The following is a 16,499-nucleotide window of genomic DNA, read 5'->3' on the forward strand; positions in this document are numbered from 1 at the left end:
CAGCAGAGGTCAGCAGAGAGCACTGTGGTCATGACATCAGAGGAAATGCATTTCTTTTTTGGATTTCTCTTTAGTATACAGCCCCTAAAAAGTACTGGAAGGATTAAGATTTTTTAATAGAAGTGATTTACTAATCTGTTTAACTTTCTGGCACCAGTTGATTTAAAAAAAAATAATAAAGTTTTCCACGGGGGTACCCCTTTAAATGACCAGGTGCAGTGATCAAACTCCACACCCTCTCTCTGCAAAGCCATAGGGTTAAAGGGGTATTACGGCTTTATACATCTTATCCCCTATCCAAAGGAGAGGGAGGGGAAAAGATGTATGATTGCAGGGGTCCTGCTGCTGGGACCCCCTGCAATCTTGGTGCAGCTCTCAGCATTCTGTGCTGGGCGCTGTCTCCGAGACGTGACATCATGAGGGGGCGTGGCCACACACCCTAGAGATGTCACGCCTTGCCCCTTCCATTTATGTCTATGACGGCCGTCATGCCCCCTCCCATAGATATGAATGGAGGGGGCGTGGTGTGATGTCACAAGGGGGCGTGGTAGTGATAACACATCACAGGCTCGGAGGCAGATCCTGGCACAGAATGCCCAGCACTAGGACCCCTGCAATCATACTTTGGAGAGGGGATAAGATGTATAAAGCTGTAATACCCCTTTAACCCTATGGCTTTGCAGAGAGAGGGTGGGGAGTTTGATCACTGCACCTGCTCATTTAATGAGGCTGGTGATGCTAGAGGGGTATCCTGGAGTGTTTCTTTAAGTCTCATTGGAGGTTAGATACTATTTTGGAGCAAAATGCATCAAAAATCGGTATTTGAGCTACTGTATGCTGTTCATAAGAAAGTTCTTCACCGGGTATGGCGACATACTCAGCTTAACACTTTCCTCCTATCTCTCAGCTGCGCAAGAAACAAGTCTACGTGGAGGAGGTGGAGAAGCTGCAGCAGGCCCTGACGCAGCTGCAGGCGGCGGGAGAGAAGAGGGAGCAGCTGGAGCGGCGGCTGCGTACGCGACTGGAGAGAGAGCTGGAGTGTCTGAGGATGCAGCAGGTAACCGCAGTCTGGGTGGAGTGTCACCTTTAGGTGACATTGCAGCAGAAGGGAAAGATTATCTCAGAAAGACAAAGCGGCTTATATCAAGGAATTGTGAAGAAAGCTCCGCACTAATGAGTATGCAAAACGCCCGCCGGCGCATGACCGCAAATGTTAACCCTTGGCGGGAAGAGCCACTGTAAGGAACATATAAGGGAATTGCATTACCGACCATTCTCTTCATATTACTGTTACTGGAATCAATCTTACCCAACCATTGTGCCTCCAGCTGTTGCAAAACTACAACTCCCAGCATGCCCGGACAGCCGTAGGCTGTCCGGGCATGCTGGGAGTTGTAGTTTTGCAACAGCTGGAGGACCACTGGTGGAAACACTGGTAAAGAGAGTCAATGTAAAATATATATATATATATATATATATATATATATAAATTTTAAAAAAACAAATTACATTTCCACCATTTCCTACAAAACTAAAAAAAAAAAAAAGTGCGGAAACTTTTTGAGCGTCCTTATTATGACATAGAGACATTCTAGGTTCAGGGGACACATTAAAGGGGTACTCACGTGGAAAACTTTTTTTTTTAAAAACAACTGGTTCCAGAAAGTTAAACAGATTTGTAAATCACTTCTATTAAAAAATCTTAATCCTTCCAGTACTTTTTAGGGGCTGTATGCTAAAGAGAAATCCCAAAAAGAAATGCATTTCCTCTGATGTCATGACAACAGTGCTCTCTGCTGACCTCTGCTGTCCATTTCAGGAAATGTCCAAATCCCCATAGCAAACATATGCTGCTCTGGACAGTTCCTAAAATGGACAGCAGAGGTCAGCAGAGAGCACTGTGGTCAGGACATCAGAGGAAATGCATTTCTTTTTTGGATTTCTCTTTAGTATACAGCCCCTAAAAAGTACTGGAAGGATTAAGATTTTTTTTTTATAGAAGTGATTTACAAATCTTTACAAATCTGTTTAACTTTCTGGCTCCAGTTGATTTAAAAAAAAATGGTTTCCACGGGAGTACCCCTTTAAAGTTAAAAACGACAGTAAGGCCTCGTTTACACATCGGAATTTCCGTTTTCGCGCTGGAAACACCTGCCGCGGAAATTCAAGTCCCAAACCTCGACAGACAGACCTGACACGCCAATTTTTTCGGAGGAATCCGCTCGGAAATGCGTTGCCGTCTATGGAGACGGCACATTTTAGAGTCGGCACTTGGCGCGGAAGGAACATTCTGCAAAATTTACACAGTGAGATCACGGCCTAAAGGTACGTTCAGAAGTCCATAAGGCTCTATGGAAATTCCGCTTTGGGATTTCTGCAGCGGATTTACACGCGACAGATTTGCTGTGGACCCATTAAAGTCAACAGGTAGCAACAAAGCCTGCTGTAGAAATTCCGCTGCCAAATTTGCAACAGAAAATCTGTAGCAGATTTTATACATCTGAACATACCCTGATGCTAAATTCACAGTACGGAATCTCTGCTCAGAGGTATTCCGGGGCGGAGATTCCATCTTGCGCGGCCACCGATAAAATCCTTCGGGATTAGGACTACGCGAGCATGCGCAGTCACTATTGATGGCAGTGGAGTCCGTGCGGATTTCCGCCGAGAGAACGAGCATATTCATTCTTTCAACAGGTCCAGAGTCGGGAATTTCTGCAGGGGAATTCTCTTCTGCGGAAATTCCTCAGTGTGAGCAGTGCAGCAGAATCCCATGAAAACAATAGGAGGCTGCTGCAGTGGAATTTCGGAGCAGAATTCTGCTTGGAAATTCCATAGTGTATGGCTAGGTGCACTTCTGTCCCAATAGACGCTAATGTTTTTCAGACTGATTCCGCCGAAAGAATGGGCAAGATCATTCTCTCGGCGGCAGAATTTCAGAGGCAAAACATCTGCTGCTGAAATTCCATAGTGTGCACTGTGCTGTGGAATCCTATTGCCAGCAACTGGATTCTGGTACACCGGAAATTCCTAGTGTAATTTCAAAGCAGAATTATACTCGGAAATTCTATAGTGTGAACCTAGCCTAAGTGTAGCCTTTCAGCACAGAAATTCTGCTGCAGCAGGGTCCTGTTGAATTCAATGGGATTCTGCTGCACTGTGCACATGGCGGAATTTCTGTGCCAGATGTTTACGGCATGGAAATTCTGAATTCCATGTCCGTAGAAAGAATGAACCTGTCTGCGCGGAATGCATAGCCATCTGTGATACAGCACATTCCCATGCGGTCCCGCAGTCTCCAGAATGTCCTCCATGCGGACGTTCCGTAGTGTGTATTGGTCTCTGGGATAAGCCACTGGTTTATTGGTCGATGTGCTGATCCCAGGGACAGGGACCTGTACCCCTCTGACTCTCAGGGTCACCAGTCACACAGCTTTCTGTTCACTGCTCAGAGGTGCTGTCATGTTGGTGCAGTAACAGATGATCCCCATTATAAATGCATTCCCCCCGGGGGCCCGACATCAGCAGGTCTGCGCAGTGAATGGATGTCATGCGGAATGGTTATTTAATTTGTATAGATGAAGTGCTCGCTCAGTTGCCTCCCGGTTCCTCAGAAATGAGGCTAATGACTATACATGTGAGGGTATAATCTGTGCGCTCGCTTTGAAGAACTTCTCAGATGAGCTGATTCATGCAGATTGCTTTTCGATTTCCACAGAATGAAGTGGGGGAAAGAAGCCCCGGTTGTGATTTCCATCTTCAGTAATAGAATTGGCGCGGTCTCCTCCACAGAACATGACATGAACTTGTTATATCACAGGGATATAGACGAGGCTTAAAGGGCTTTTCCAGGACTATTAATTGATGGCCTATTTATAGAATCAATATAGGATCGGTGAGAAGCCAACCTCAAGGCACCAATCACCGGAACAAAGGGTCAGCAACTGAGCTGCAGTACTGGGCACAGCCATCGTCGTATAGATGTCACTGTGCCAGGTTTAGTACTGTAGTAAAGCTGCTGCTTTTGCACTTTTGTTCCTTCGTTCTGCTGATCAATAGGATATCCTAGGTTGGGACCCCCTAAGTCTTACTGATGTCCTATTCTAGGGATAGGCCATCGACTGAACATCCTGGAACACCCTTGGAATCTTTTTTTATTCATATGCGGTGCTACAGTAGGTGTCAGCTATCTTAATTTTAAAGCATTTCAATTTTACTGCATGATTGGTCCTAGGAGTTTTGTCGGGTATGAAAAGTGACTAAGGACATTGTACAACTGAGCTTTCCGCCACTAAATTTGGCATGTAACACATCCTGAAAAATGAAGAGCACTCCACATGTTTTCAATGTTTACAATATAGAAGCATTTGCATTGTTTTAAATGTTATGACCCTATATGGTAGCCAGGTATGTAAGTAGGTAATTAGGTAGCCAGGTATGTAGGTAGATAGTTAGGTAGCCAGGTATGTAGGTAGATAATTAGGTAGCCAGGTATGTAAGTACATAATTAGGTAGCCAGGTATGTAGGTAGATAGTTAGGTAGCCAGGTATGTAGATAGATAATTAGGTAGCCAGGTATGTAAGTAGATAATTAGGTAGCCAGGTATGTAGGTAGATAGTTAGGTAGCCAGGTATGTAGGTAGATAATTAGGTAGCCCGGTATGTAAGTACATAATTAGGTAGCCAGGTATGTAGGTAGATAGTTAGGTAGCCAGGTATGTAGGTAGATAATTAGGTAGCCAGGTATGTAGGTAGATAGGTAGCCAGGTATGTAAGTAGGTAGTAGGTAGCCCCTGTCCTGTACTGCCCTGCCCCCCTCCCTTTGTGGCATGTTGAAAAAAAGAAAAAAATTGAATACACACACTCGCCTCTTGTCCTGTATATTGACCGATCACTCACTAGAACAAGTGTGTTGAGAAGCTATGGGACTGAGACAGTTCCATAAACTTGTAATCTGTAACCATCTCGGTCACATGGTACAGAGCTGGGAGAGAACATGCTAAGGCACATGTCTTCCAACTATGTCTAGTGATTGGTTGGAATCTAAATACTTAGACCCTACTGATCAAAACTTTTGATATGACTCTACAACATCACTACAAAAATATTTGTACTGGAATGTTTCGGGTAGAAAGATCCGGACAGGTAATAACCAAACTTAAAATGTTTCTCCATACAGAGACAAGCAAACCATCAGGCATCTAACAACTCAGATTATAGTGCTCCAGCCCTGATGGATCTGCTGAGGAAGAAGGAAGAGACCATCTTGGCTCTGGAAGCAGATACGACCAAATGGGAACAGAAATACTTAGAGGAAAGCGCAAAGCGGCATTTTGCCATGGACGCTGCCAGCACAGCCATATCCCAGACGTAAGATCTCGACTTCTTATTAAATCTCATTTCACTAAAGCATGATGGTTATAATAAAACGGGCTTTACCTTGAATGGTTCCAATAGTATATCGACAGGGACTAGAGAGAGATCCTTATTCCTGGGAATGGTTGGTGGGGAACCCGGCCTTTATGCCTAGGCACTCTCCATTATAGCCTATGTTGGGCAGGGGCACTAGATAAAATCATAAGGGGCTCACAGCCAGACTAGCACGGGTCCTACTGAGAGCTCTGCCAATGTAATATGCCCACCATTCCTGGTTATGTTGGTGTGTACTGATCTATGCTGTGTTTATTGTGATAGGGATTCGACAATCATGAGTCATTCGAGGAATGGAAGTCACAACGATAGCTCATACGATGTACGAATGTGGCACGAAGAGGAAGAGATCGTTCAGGCCAATAGAAAGTTCCAGGACATGGAACACACGTAAGTTTTCTTAACTTAATGGAAGTTAGGAATAAGGGACTACCTTTTGTTAAAGGGATATTCTAGTATATGTCATCATTTTATGATCGGTGGGGGTTTGACCTCTGGGACCGCCATCAATCCTGAGAATGGAGGAAGCAGTGGTTTGGCACTTTAGGTCTCTCTATTCACTTAAATGGAATTATGTTGTAGGGCTCTGCACTGCCGGGTGGCCAGGCCATTGCTGCGTTGGAAAAAAATAAAAAATAGTAAACCAATACTGCGGCTACACTGAATGCTAAACTGAGCTATGTTCAGAAATCCCAGCATGCTTCATTCACTCAGGGGACATTTGACCTCCATGACTGGTGTGTGTCCCAGTGAGCTGATCTTGTGCATAGGGGATAGCATTTAATCTTGGGATAACCCTCTTTAACTGACTATATTAACGTTGATCTAACACCAGGCTATTTTAGGGCAGATTCATCACTGGTGACTCTAGCTCAGCTAAAGTGCCCATAGGACCCTACTAGAGTACCAAACCTTCTAACTCTTAGACAGTGCAAACCTAAGACTTAAAGGGGTACTCCACTGCTCAGCATTTGGAACAAACTGTTCTGAAAGCTGGAGCCGGCGCCGGGAGCTTGTGACGTCATAGCCACGCCCCCTCATGATGTCACGCCCCGTACCCTCAATGCAAGTCTATGGGAGGGGGCGTGACGGCTGTCACGCGCCCTCCCATAGACTTGCATTGATGGGGCGTGGCATGACATAATGAGGGGGCGGGGCTGTCACGTCACAATCTCGCAATAGTAAATCTGCTTCATTGTGTCCAATGCTTCCCACAAGCCCACCCATAAATTTTTGTCATAAAGATGAAGGCCTAATCCCAAGAAGGTCATGGCGAAGCAAGTTGCAGACATATTTAGTTTTTTCTTCTTACTTGTAGTTAGAACATGTCATTTGTACCATCAGGATAAAGAATCTTCATGCCAAAATCATAGAGCAAGACGCCATGATAAAAGTTCTCCATCAACGTTCTCGAAAAGATCAGGGCAAGAATGACAACTCCAGCTTACGCCCCGCGCGGTCTGTGCCGTCTATAGCCGCTGTGGCTGCTGTCACCTCGGGGTCCCACTCACGGCAGACGTCTCTGACCACCAATCAGGCAGCAGAAGAGAAGAAGGAGGAAAAGAATCGTAAAGGAAGTTTCGGTGGGAACTTTTTCAATACTGATTCTTGCATTTTGGAATTTGATAACATTTCTTTTATTTTTCAGTCCTTGTTAGTGGGGGTTACTGAGGGTGCAGGGGGTATTCTGGGTTTATACATCTTATCCCCTATCCAAAGAATAGGGGATAAGATGTATGATCGCAGGACCCCCGCGATCTCAGTGCAGCCCCAGGCATTCTGTGCCCGTCGCTGCCACCGAGATAGGGACATGATGTCACGACCATGCCCCCTAGTGACTTCATGCCATGCCCCCTCCATTCATGTCTATGGGAGAGGGAGTGACGGCTGTCACACCCCCTCCCATAGACTTGAATGGAGGGGGCATGGTCGTGACGTCACATCCCCGTGGCACCCCCTCCCATAGACATGAATGGACGGGGCGTGGCGTCACGAGGGGTGTGGCCGTCACGTCTCGGAGGCAGTGCCTGGCACAGAATGCCAGGGGCTGCACTGAGATCGCGGGACCCCTGCAATCATACATCTTATTCCCTATCCTTTGGATAGGGATAAGTTGTATAAAGCCGAAAAACCCCTTTAACTACAGTTTACTTACACTTGCGTTTTTTTTCCAGGGCTTCTCCAAAATAAAGAAGGCAAATACAATCATGAGACAAGCCCTTCACCTTCCTTAGCACTTCCTCTACCTTCATTCATGCTACCGCCACCACCTCCTTCAGTTCAACCCACCATGACTGTGTCACATACCAAAACCGGGAGTAAAGACAACAGCACCCAGACAGACAAGAGCTCTGATCTCTTTTGGCCAAACTGCTCTTCGTTACCAGGTCGGGGGAGAATAAATATGACCCCATCCAGTAGTCCTCTTCTACGTCATCCCAACACCAACAAGGAGAAGTCAGGTATGCTTAGGGTCTTCTTCATTTTCATGGTGGATGTTCCAAATGTTATAACCTCTACACCAATCTATCAAATTAAAGGGGTTGTCCAGGAAAAAACTTTTTTTATATATATATATATATATATATATATATATATATATATATATATCTCAACTGGCTCCAGAAAGTTAAACAGATTTGTAAATTACTTCTGTTAAAAAGTCTTAATCCTTTCAGTACTTATGAGCTGCTGAAGTTGAGTTGTTCTTTTCTATCTAAGTGCTCTCTGATGACACCTGTCTCGGGAACTGTCCAGAGTAGAAACAAATCCCCATAGCAAACCTCTTCTACTCTGTGCAGTTCCCAAGACAAGCAGAGATGTCAGCAGAGAGCACTGTTGCCAGACAGATAAGAACAACTCAACTTCAGCAGCTGATAATTATTGGAAGGATTACATTTTTTTCATAGAAGTAATTTACAAATCTGTTTGACTTTCTGTAGCCAGTTGATATAAAAATATTTTAAATAATTTTTTTTTTTCCTGGAATACTCCTTTAACCTCTTAAGGATGCAGTGACCCCGCATCACACCGCGTCGGTCCCGGCTGCTATTCATAGCTGGGACTCTGGGCTAACAGCGCGCGCTATTAACCCTTCAGACGTGGCGATCAAAGTTGATCGCCACGCTAAAAATGAAAGTAAACGCTTCCCGGTAGCTCAGTCAGGCTGATCGGGACTATCGCGATAAAATCGCGATGTCCCGATCAGCTAGGACGCGAGCGGAGGTCTCCTTACCTTGCTCTGTCGCGTCCGATCGGCGTTTGATTGCTCCAATTCTGAGCTACAGGCTTGAGCAATCAAGCCCCTATTACGCTGATCCATGCAAAGCTATGGCTTTGCAGGGATCAGGGTAAAAGATCAGTGGGTGCAGTGTTATAACCCCCTATGGGACCTATAACACTGCAAAAAAAAGTTTTTAAAAAAAGTTTACCAAGGTCATTTAACCCCTTCCCTAATAAAAGTTTGAATCACCCCCCTTTTCCCATGAAAAAAAAAACTGTGTAAATAAAAATAAACATATGTGGTATCGCGGCGTGCGGAAATGTCCGAAATATAAATATTTATCGTTAATTAAAGCGCACGGTCAATAGCGTACGCACCAAAAAATTCCAAAGTCCAAAATAGCGTATTTTTGGTCAGTTTTTAGATAATACAAAAATGAATAAAAGGTGATCAAAAAGTCCGAGCAATACAAAAATGATACCGATAAAAACTTCAGAACACGGCGCAAAAAATGAGTCCTCATACCGGCCCGAAGAGGTACGACAAAATCAAACCTATATAAGTAGGGGATCATTTTAACCGTATGGACCTACAGAATAATGATAAGGTGTCATTTTTACCAAAAAATGCACTGCGTAGAAACGGAAGCCCCCAAAATTTACAAAATGACATTTTTTCTTCAATTTTGTCGCACAATTATTTTTTTGCAAAATTTAAAGCGTTATGATTTTTAGAAGGTGATGAGGAAAAAATGAAAATGCAAAAACGGAAAAACGCAGAGTCCTTAAAGGGGTAGTCCAATGGTGAAAAACTTATCCCCTATCCTAAGGATAGGGGATAAGTTTGAGATCGCGGGGGGTCCGACCGCTTATGCCCCCTACGATCTCTCTGTACAGGGGCCAGGCTCTCCGGCCAGATAGCGGGTGTCGACCTCCGCATGAAGCGGCGGCCGACAGGCCCCCTCAATACATCTCTATGGCAGAGCCGGAGATTGCTGAAGGCAGCGCTTCGGCTCTGCCATAGAGTTGTATTGAGGGGGCGTGTCGGCCGCCACTTCCTGCGGAGGTCGACACGCCCCCTTCCCGCGGGCTGTCGGGGCCCCGTACAGGAGATTGCAGGGGGCCCCAGCGGTCGGACCCCCCGCGATCTCAAACTTATCCCCTATCCTTAGGATAGGGGATAAGTTGTTCACCACTGGGTTCACCACTGGACTACTCCTTTAAGGGGTTAATGGTTTTCTTTTGTCTTACAGAACATTCCCCTGTCCTCGGCAAGACTCTAGACTCTAAACTTAGAGCTGGCACTCCAAACCACTCCAAACTCCAGACTGATCTTTCGGAGGCTGACAACACAATGGAGGTGCTTATCTGAGGGCTTGTTCAGACTCCGCTGCTTCTCGTGGCTCTATATATCCACGTGGACTACAACATTGTAAGACATTGCTAAGAAAATATTAGACAATTGAGTAGAAACTCAACTCGGACAAGTTACTTTTCCAGCTGGAACAGGCGGATTATTAATAACTTTGGATTACTGTAAAATGATGTCTATACTTTGAAGACCGACCGAGATGAGGACCGACTCTCCTGCCGTATACATAACTGCATGGTATTTTCTATTCTTCCCTAATACCTAGAGGAGTCATGATCCCTTAGTCTTAAGAGTTTGTGGCTACGATGCAATATTTCCTAATGTCTTGTCGTAGGTCACTTTATTTATAATATGCACATATTGTACTTTTTTTTTTTTTTTTATTAATTTATATTGTATAGGCCAGTGGTTCCCAACCAGGGTGCCTCCAGCTGTTGCAAAACTACAACTCCCAGCATGCCCGGACAGCCTTCGGCTGTCCGGGCATGCTGGGAGTTGTAGTTTTGCAACCACTGGAAGCACCCTGGTTGGGAAACAATGGTATAGGCAGATACATAAAAAAAACACAGACTTAAAGGGGTACTCTGGTGGAAAACATTTATTTATTTATTTTTTTAAATCAACTGGTGCCAAAAAGTTAAACAGATTTGTAAATGACTTTAATTTTAAAAATCTTAATCCCTCCAATAATTATCAGCTGCTGAAGTTGAGTTGTTGCTTTCTGTCTGGCCATAGTGCTCTCTGCTGACATCTCTGCTTGTCTCAGGAACTGCACAGAGTAGAAGAGGTTCGCTATGGGGATTTGTTTCTACTCTGGACAGTTCCCGAGACATGTGTCATCAGAGAGCACTTAGACAGGAAAAAACAACTCAACTTCAGCAGCTCAGTACTGAAAGGATTAAGATTTTTTTTAAAATCTGTTTAAAGGGGTACTCCGCCCCTAGACATCTTATCCCCTATCCAAAGGATAGGGGATAAGATGTCAGATCGCCGGGGTCCCGCTGCCGGGGTCCCATTACTGCACAGAGCGAGTTTCTCTGTGCGTAATCATGGGCGATACAGGGGACGGAGCATTGTTACGTCACGGCTCCGCCCCTTGTGATATCAAGGCCCGCCCCCTTAATGCAAGTCTATGGCAGGGGCGTGACGACGGCCACGAACCTCCCATAGACTTTTATTGAGGGGGCGGGCCGTGACATCACAAGGGGCGGAGCCGTGACGTAACAATGCTCCGGCCCCTGTATTGCCCGTCATTACGCACAGAGCGAACTTGCTCTGTGCAGTAATGATAGCGCGGTGCCGCAGCAGCGGGATCCTGTCGATCTGACATCTTATCCCCTATCCTTTGGATAGGGGAGGAGTACCCCTTTAACTTTCTGGAGCCAGTTGATATATTAAAAAAAAGTTTTTTCCTGGATAACCCCTTTAAAGGGGTACTCCGGTGGAAATTTTTTTTTTATAAATCAACTGGTGCCAGAAAGTTATACAGATTTTTTAATTACTTCTATTTAAAAATCTTAAACCTTCCAGTACTTATCAGCTGCTGTATTGCCTAGAGGAAGTTCTTTAATTTTTACATTTCTTTTCTGTCTGACCACAGTGCTCTCTGCTGACACCTCTGTCCATGTCAGGAACTGTCCAGAGCAAGAGAGGTTTGCTATGGGGATTTGTTACTGCTCTGGACAGTTCCTGACATGGACAGAGGTGTTAACAGAGAGCACTGTGGTCAGACAGAAAATAAATCTGAAAAGAATAAAACTTCCTGTAGAGCATACAGCAGCTGATAAGTACTGAAAGGTTTAAGATTTTAAATAGAAGTAATTTAAAAATCTGTATAACTTTCTGGCGCCAGTTGATTTATAAAAAAAAAAATCCACCGGAGTACCCCTTTAAGAGTGAAATGTGGTGCACAATTGGATCCACTAGAAAACAGCACAAGTAGACCGCCATGTTGAAATGTTAAATACAGATTTTGGTATTGAGGGATGTGGTGTTTCTTTCTTCATAAGGTTGTTAATGGGCAGGTAATCATGAGCGGGTTCACTACTAATTTTATTTGGTAATAACCTTAAAGGGTATATCCACCTTAGGGCACCATGTTGCAGCTTACACATAAAATTGATCTATCTGCAAAGTTGAGTAATACTATGAATACATTACATTGCATATTCTGTACTATTATACTCCAGAGTGAAATTCATAATTCTTCAGATGTGAGACCTGGAATCTCCAAGCATTCTTTACTGGATAAATGTCTGTCCAGTGATTGCTCTGGTGTGTGTACACAGTAACCTCAACAGCAGAATAGTGAGTGCAGCTCTGGAGTATAATACAGGATATAACTCAGGATCAGTACAGGATAAGTAATGTAATGTATGTACACAGTAACCTCACCAGCAGAATAGTGAGTACAGCTCTGGAGTATAATTCAGGATATAACTCGGGATCAGTACAGGATAAGTAATGTAATGTATGTACACAGTGACCTCACCAGCAGAATAGTGAGTACAGCTCTAGAGTATAATACAGGATATAACTCAAGATCAGTACAGGATAAGTAATGTAATGTATGTACACAGTGACCTCACCAGCAGAGCAGTGAGTACAGCTCTGGAGTATAATACAGGATATAACTCAGGATGAGTACAGGATAAGTAATGTAATGTATGTACACAATGACCTCACCAGCAGAATAGTGAGTACAGCTCTGTGGTATAATACAGGATATAACTCAGGATCAGTACAGGATAAGTAATGTAATGTATGTACACAGTGACCACACCAGCAGAATAGTGAGTACAGCTCTGGAGTTTAATATAGGATATAACTCAGGATCAGTACAGGATAAGTAATGTATGTACACAGTGACCCCACCAGCAGAATAGTGAGTACAGCTCTGGAGTATAATACAGGATATAACTCAGGATCAGTACAGGATAAGTAATGTAATGTATGTACACAGTGACCCCACCAGCAGAATAGTCCCTCCCATAGACTTGCATTGAGGGGGCATGGCCGTTACATCACAAGCCTCTGGCGCTGCATCCAAAGCTCTAAATGAACGCCGGGTGCAGCAGGGAGATTGCGGGGGTCCCCAGCGGCAAGACGCCCAGGATCAGACATCTTATCCCCTATCCTTTGGGGGTGTCTAGAGGTGGAGTACCCCTTTAAAGAGTTTTGCTAGGGAATACGCACAACTCCATGGAAGACGTAGATGAAATAGATGAAACAGTATGCGGCTCAGAAGACCTAATCGGATTACCCTTGGGATGCAGATAATTGGGCAAATAAAGAAGAGGTACAAAAATAGGGTATTTATAAGCACTGCAGTATTGTAGTACAAAGACATCTTCACCAAAACAGATGCACAAGACTGCTTGATTTTATTGTTGTAAGACAATCAGACGGTGTGTTTAGGCACCAACTTCTGGCATCCTGGCTGGCTAACACATGCACCACTGATGCATGTGTCAACCAGCCAGGACATCAGGAGGTGTTTTCATGTTGGACCTGAGGAAGGCGCAAGTAGGTGCCGAAACGCACATCAATAAAATCAAGCAGTCTTGCCCATCTGTTTTGGTGAAGACATATTTTGTACTACAATACAATACACCACAGATGCACGTCAGTAAGTCAGGACGCCAGAAGGTGTTTTCACATTGGGCCTGAGGAAGGCATAAGTTGGCACTGAAATCCGTTGTCTCATTGTCGCACATCAACAAAATGGAGTAGCCATGTGCAATACAATACAGTAGTGCTCATAAAGAGCCCCTTTTTGTTCCTCTACTACACGTGGCACATGGTAGGTGGTGCTTCAGATTTCGCATTGGGTCCCATAATTTATCCTAATGTCAGACACCTCAAGAACCGTAAGTCAACACTGCTGGGGTCCGGGCTCCGGAAGCTTTTTATTATTATATTTTTGCTGTACTAAAACATTGCTATAAAGATCAGAAAACAGGTATCTATGAAATGTGCAGTGGCCACCTGTTGCTAGGCAACGACAGAGAATCAAAATTCACAAAACTGAGAAACAACAGCAAAACTTTATTGTACAAGACAAATGTTCACTAATGAACAAAACTGTTCCCATCATAATGGCAGCTGTTTCCCACAGACTTGAATATAGGTGTTTATATAGTGATATCCTATAAATATATATATATATATATATTTATATATATATATATATATATATATATATAAGGTTCCCGGGCACCTACATTATGGTCCAATTACTTGTTGTATAAGATCATTGACACCATCTTAAGGTGCTTTGTAAGGAGGCAGAATATCCTTGTGCACAATATACATTTCTATATATCTATCTTATCCGTACTGGCGGCAATATAATTTTCCATAATAAATTCTTGTTATCTATTTAAACTACTATGGGTTTGATTTGTAATCCCTTAGGTGCTTGTAGTGTACAGGGACCTGTAGAAGTATGACTCTCATCATCTCATAGTAAATACTCTCATCCGGGCCTGTGTGAAATTCAATATACATAGCAGTCATAGCCAAGTGTGAGGGGGTAGTGTCTGTATAAAGATGTGTTCACATTGCAGAATTTTTTGTGCGGAATTCAGCTCGGAAATTCTGCTACTTCAACTTAAAATTGTGGTCCGCTATCCCATTCACACTGCAGATTTTGCGCTACAAGAATGAACATGTCAATTCTTTCCGCGGGTCTGAAGTCAATAGGACTCTGAGTGCAAGTAATTCTGCATAAATCCGAAAAACTGCTAAATATCCACTGGCAGCTTGAATACACAGAAATTTCGCCGTGTGATTGGAGCCTAAGGCTAATGTGGTGTACACCATAAGGCCGACTGACAAGTATAATGCAGACTAGGCAGGTATTTTTGACATATACCAAAATATATTCATCGCAAGAGATGTGAACAAGGCTTTAAGGCGCTGTTTCCCAACCAGGGTGCCTCCGCCTGTTGGAAAACTACAACTCCCATCATGCCCGGACAGCTGAAGGCTCTGGGGACCCCCGTGATCACCGATTCGGCACCCCAGTCATCCAGTGCACAGAGCGAATGCCGCTCTGTGCCGAAAGACTGGCGACTACAGCCTCCACGCCCCCTCCCATAGACATGAATGCAGTGGGCGTGGCATGACGTCACAAACACGTAAGGTCCAAGCTTCTGTGTTCCGGAAGCCGTTGCTGCCCCATGATCAGACATCTTATCTGCAATGCTACTGTATATCCTGACTATCCTGAGTAGAGATAGTAGCAGCAGTATAAAGATAGAGGTGAGGGGAGGTGTATAACTACTCTATATCCTGATCCTATAGAGAAAGACGCAGTATACAGATAGAGCTAAAGGCGGGGTGTATAACTACTATATGTCCTGATCACTTGGAGATAGCAGCAGTATACAGGTAGAGCAGGAGGGGGGTGTATAAATACTGTATATCCTGATCAAATAGAGATAGTAGATGAAGCTGGAAGGGTAGGGATCTGAGATCTTGCAGGAGGGATCTGGTAGGTGATGATGTCATCTTGTAGTTTACTGGAAGTCAGACCCAGAACTGACATCCTGGTCTGACTATTGAACACTGGAAGATTCTTGGAGAGTCAGTTTGGTGATCACATGACCCAATTACTGTAATGGAAATAAAACAGATAGTACTGTATGACAAGTCACAGCTAATGTGCACGATATGGGCAAAAAACTAAACCCAGAGTGCTTCTTTATGTAACTACAAACAGACCAACTCAATTAACCTAATGTATCCTGGTTCCATGAATTGTAATCAATCTCTGAATAAATTCTCTCATCTTGCTTATTAGCTATAAAGAGTCTTCAAAGATTCTACAAGCGTGCGGTGCCGCTTCCATGCGTGGATGGAGAGGTCCGATCCGGTCAGTCATTCTCTGATGTCAAACCTATGGCTGAAGTGTATACTAGAGATATGAATCCTTCTAGTGCACGTGACCCTCTTGTGATAGGCAATCGTTCTCTGCTGCCTGTAGTTGTGGGGTCATCTCTGCGGTATTTTCTTCTGTGTAAATTGCTCAGCAGCTTGAAGCTTCTACTTAATGTGCACATTCTCTTCCCCTTGTCTTTTCTTGGAATATATTTTTATAATAAAAGCTTTTTCTTTTTTGTAAAAAAATAAAAATAAAATAAAATTCTTATTTAAACAAAATATTCATGTTCATGGTGTTTCTTATAAGGGAATGGAGCAGCTCTCTCTGCCTCTCTCACAGCAGGAAGTCCAGGCAATATCTCCGGTGGGAATGAACAGCTGCCGATTAGCTGCGTGTGAACAACCTTGTCTGTCAATGTATCTGCCACCATTTGGTCACAACGTCACAGGGAACCAGTCATCACTTTTATACTGTCCAAACAAAGAGTCATCAGGGTGGTTCCCGGTGGCTTCTTCCTGCCCCACCAGCCTTGATTCATGTCTTCCACTATGGGTATAGCAAATGATCTATCAGTCAAACTTGGCAGGG

At 44.0% G+C, this 16,499-nt stretch overlaps 1 protein-coding gene across 4 annotated transcripts in view; it reads left to right on the forward strand.

The window, feature by feature from the left end:
- AMOTL1 (angiomotin like 1) overlaps positions 1 to 16,162 on the forward strand; it is a 164,162-nt gene extending 148,000 nt beyond the window's left edge. For 2 of the 4 annotated variants that reach the window (XM_056561506.1, XM_056561505.1), the window contains exons 10-15: positions 908 to 1,057; positions 5,180 to 5,370; positions 5,695 to 5,820; positions 6,775 to 7,013; positions 7,605 to 7,892; positions 9,906 to 10,467. In XM_056561506.1, the coding sequence (XP_056417481.1) occupies positions 908 to 1,057; positions 5,180 to 5,370; positions 5,695 to 5,820; positions 6,775 to 7,013; positions 7,605 to 7,892; positions 9,906 to 10,024 (1,113 nt within the window). In that variant the 3' untranslated portion in view covers positions 10,025 to 10,467. Of the gene's footprint in view, positions 1 to 907; positions 1,058 to 5,179; positions 5,371 to 5,694; positions 5,821 to 6,774; positions 7,014 to 7,604; positions 7,893 to 9,905; positions 10,468 to 15,830 lie in introns of those variants that run through there. The other 2 variants (XR_008889487.1, XM_056561507.1) reach the window with 2 other exon arrangements.
- Positions 16,163 to 16,499: the final 337 nt, after the last annotated feature.

Source organism: Hyla sarda, chromosome 2, assembly GCF_029499605.1.
Source record: "Hyla sarda isolate aHylSar1 chromosome 2, aHylSar1.hap1, whole genome shotgun sequence".
Taxonomy (NCBI): domain Eukaryota; kingdom Metazoa; phylum Chordata; class Amphibia; order Anura; family Hylidae; genus Hyla; species Hyla sarda.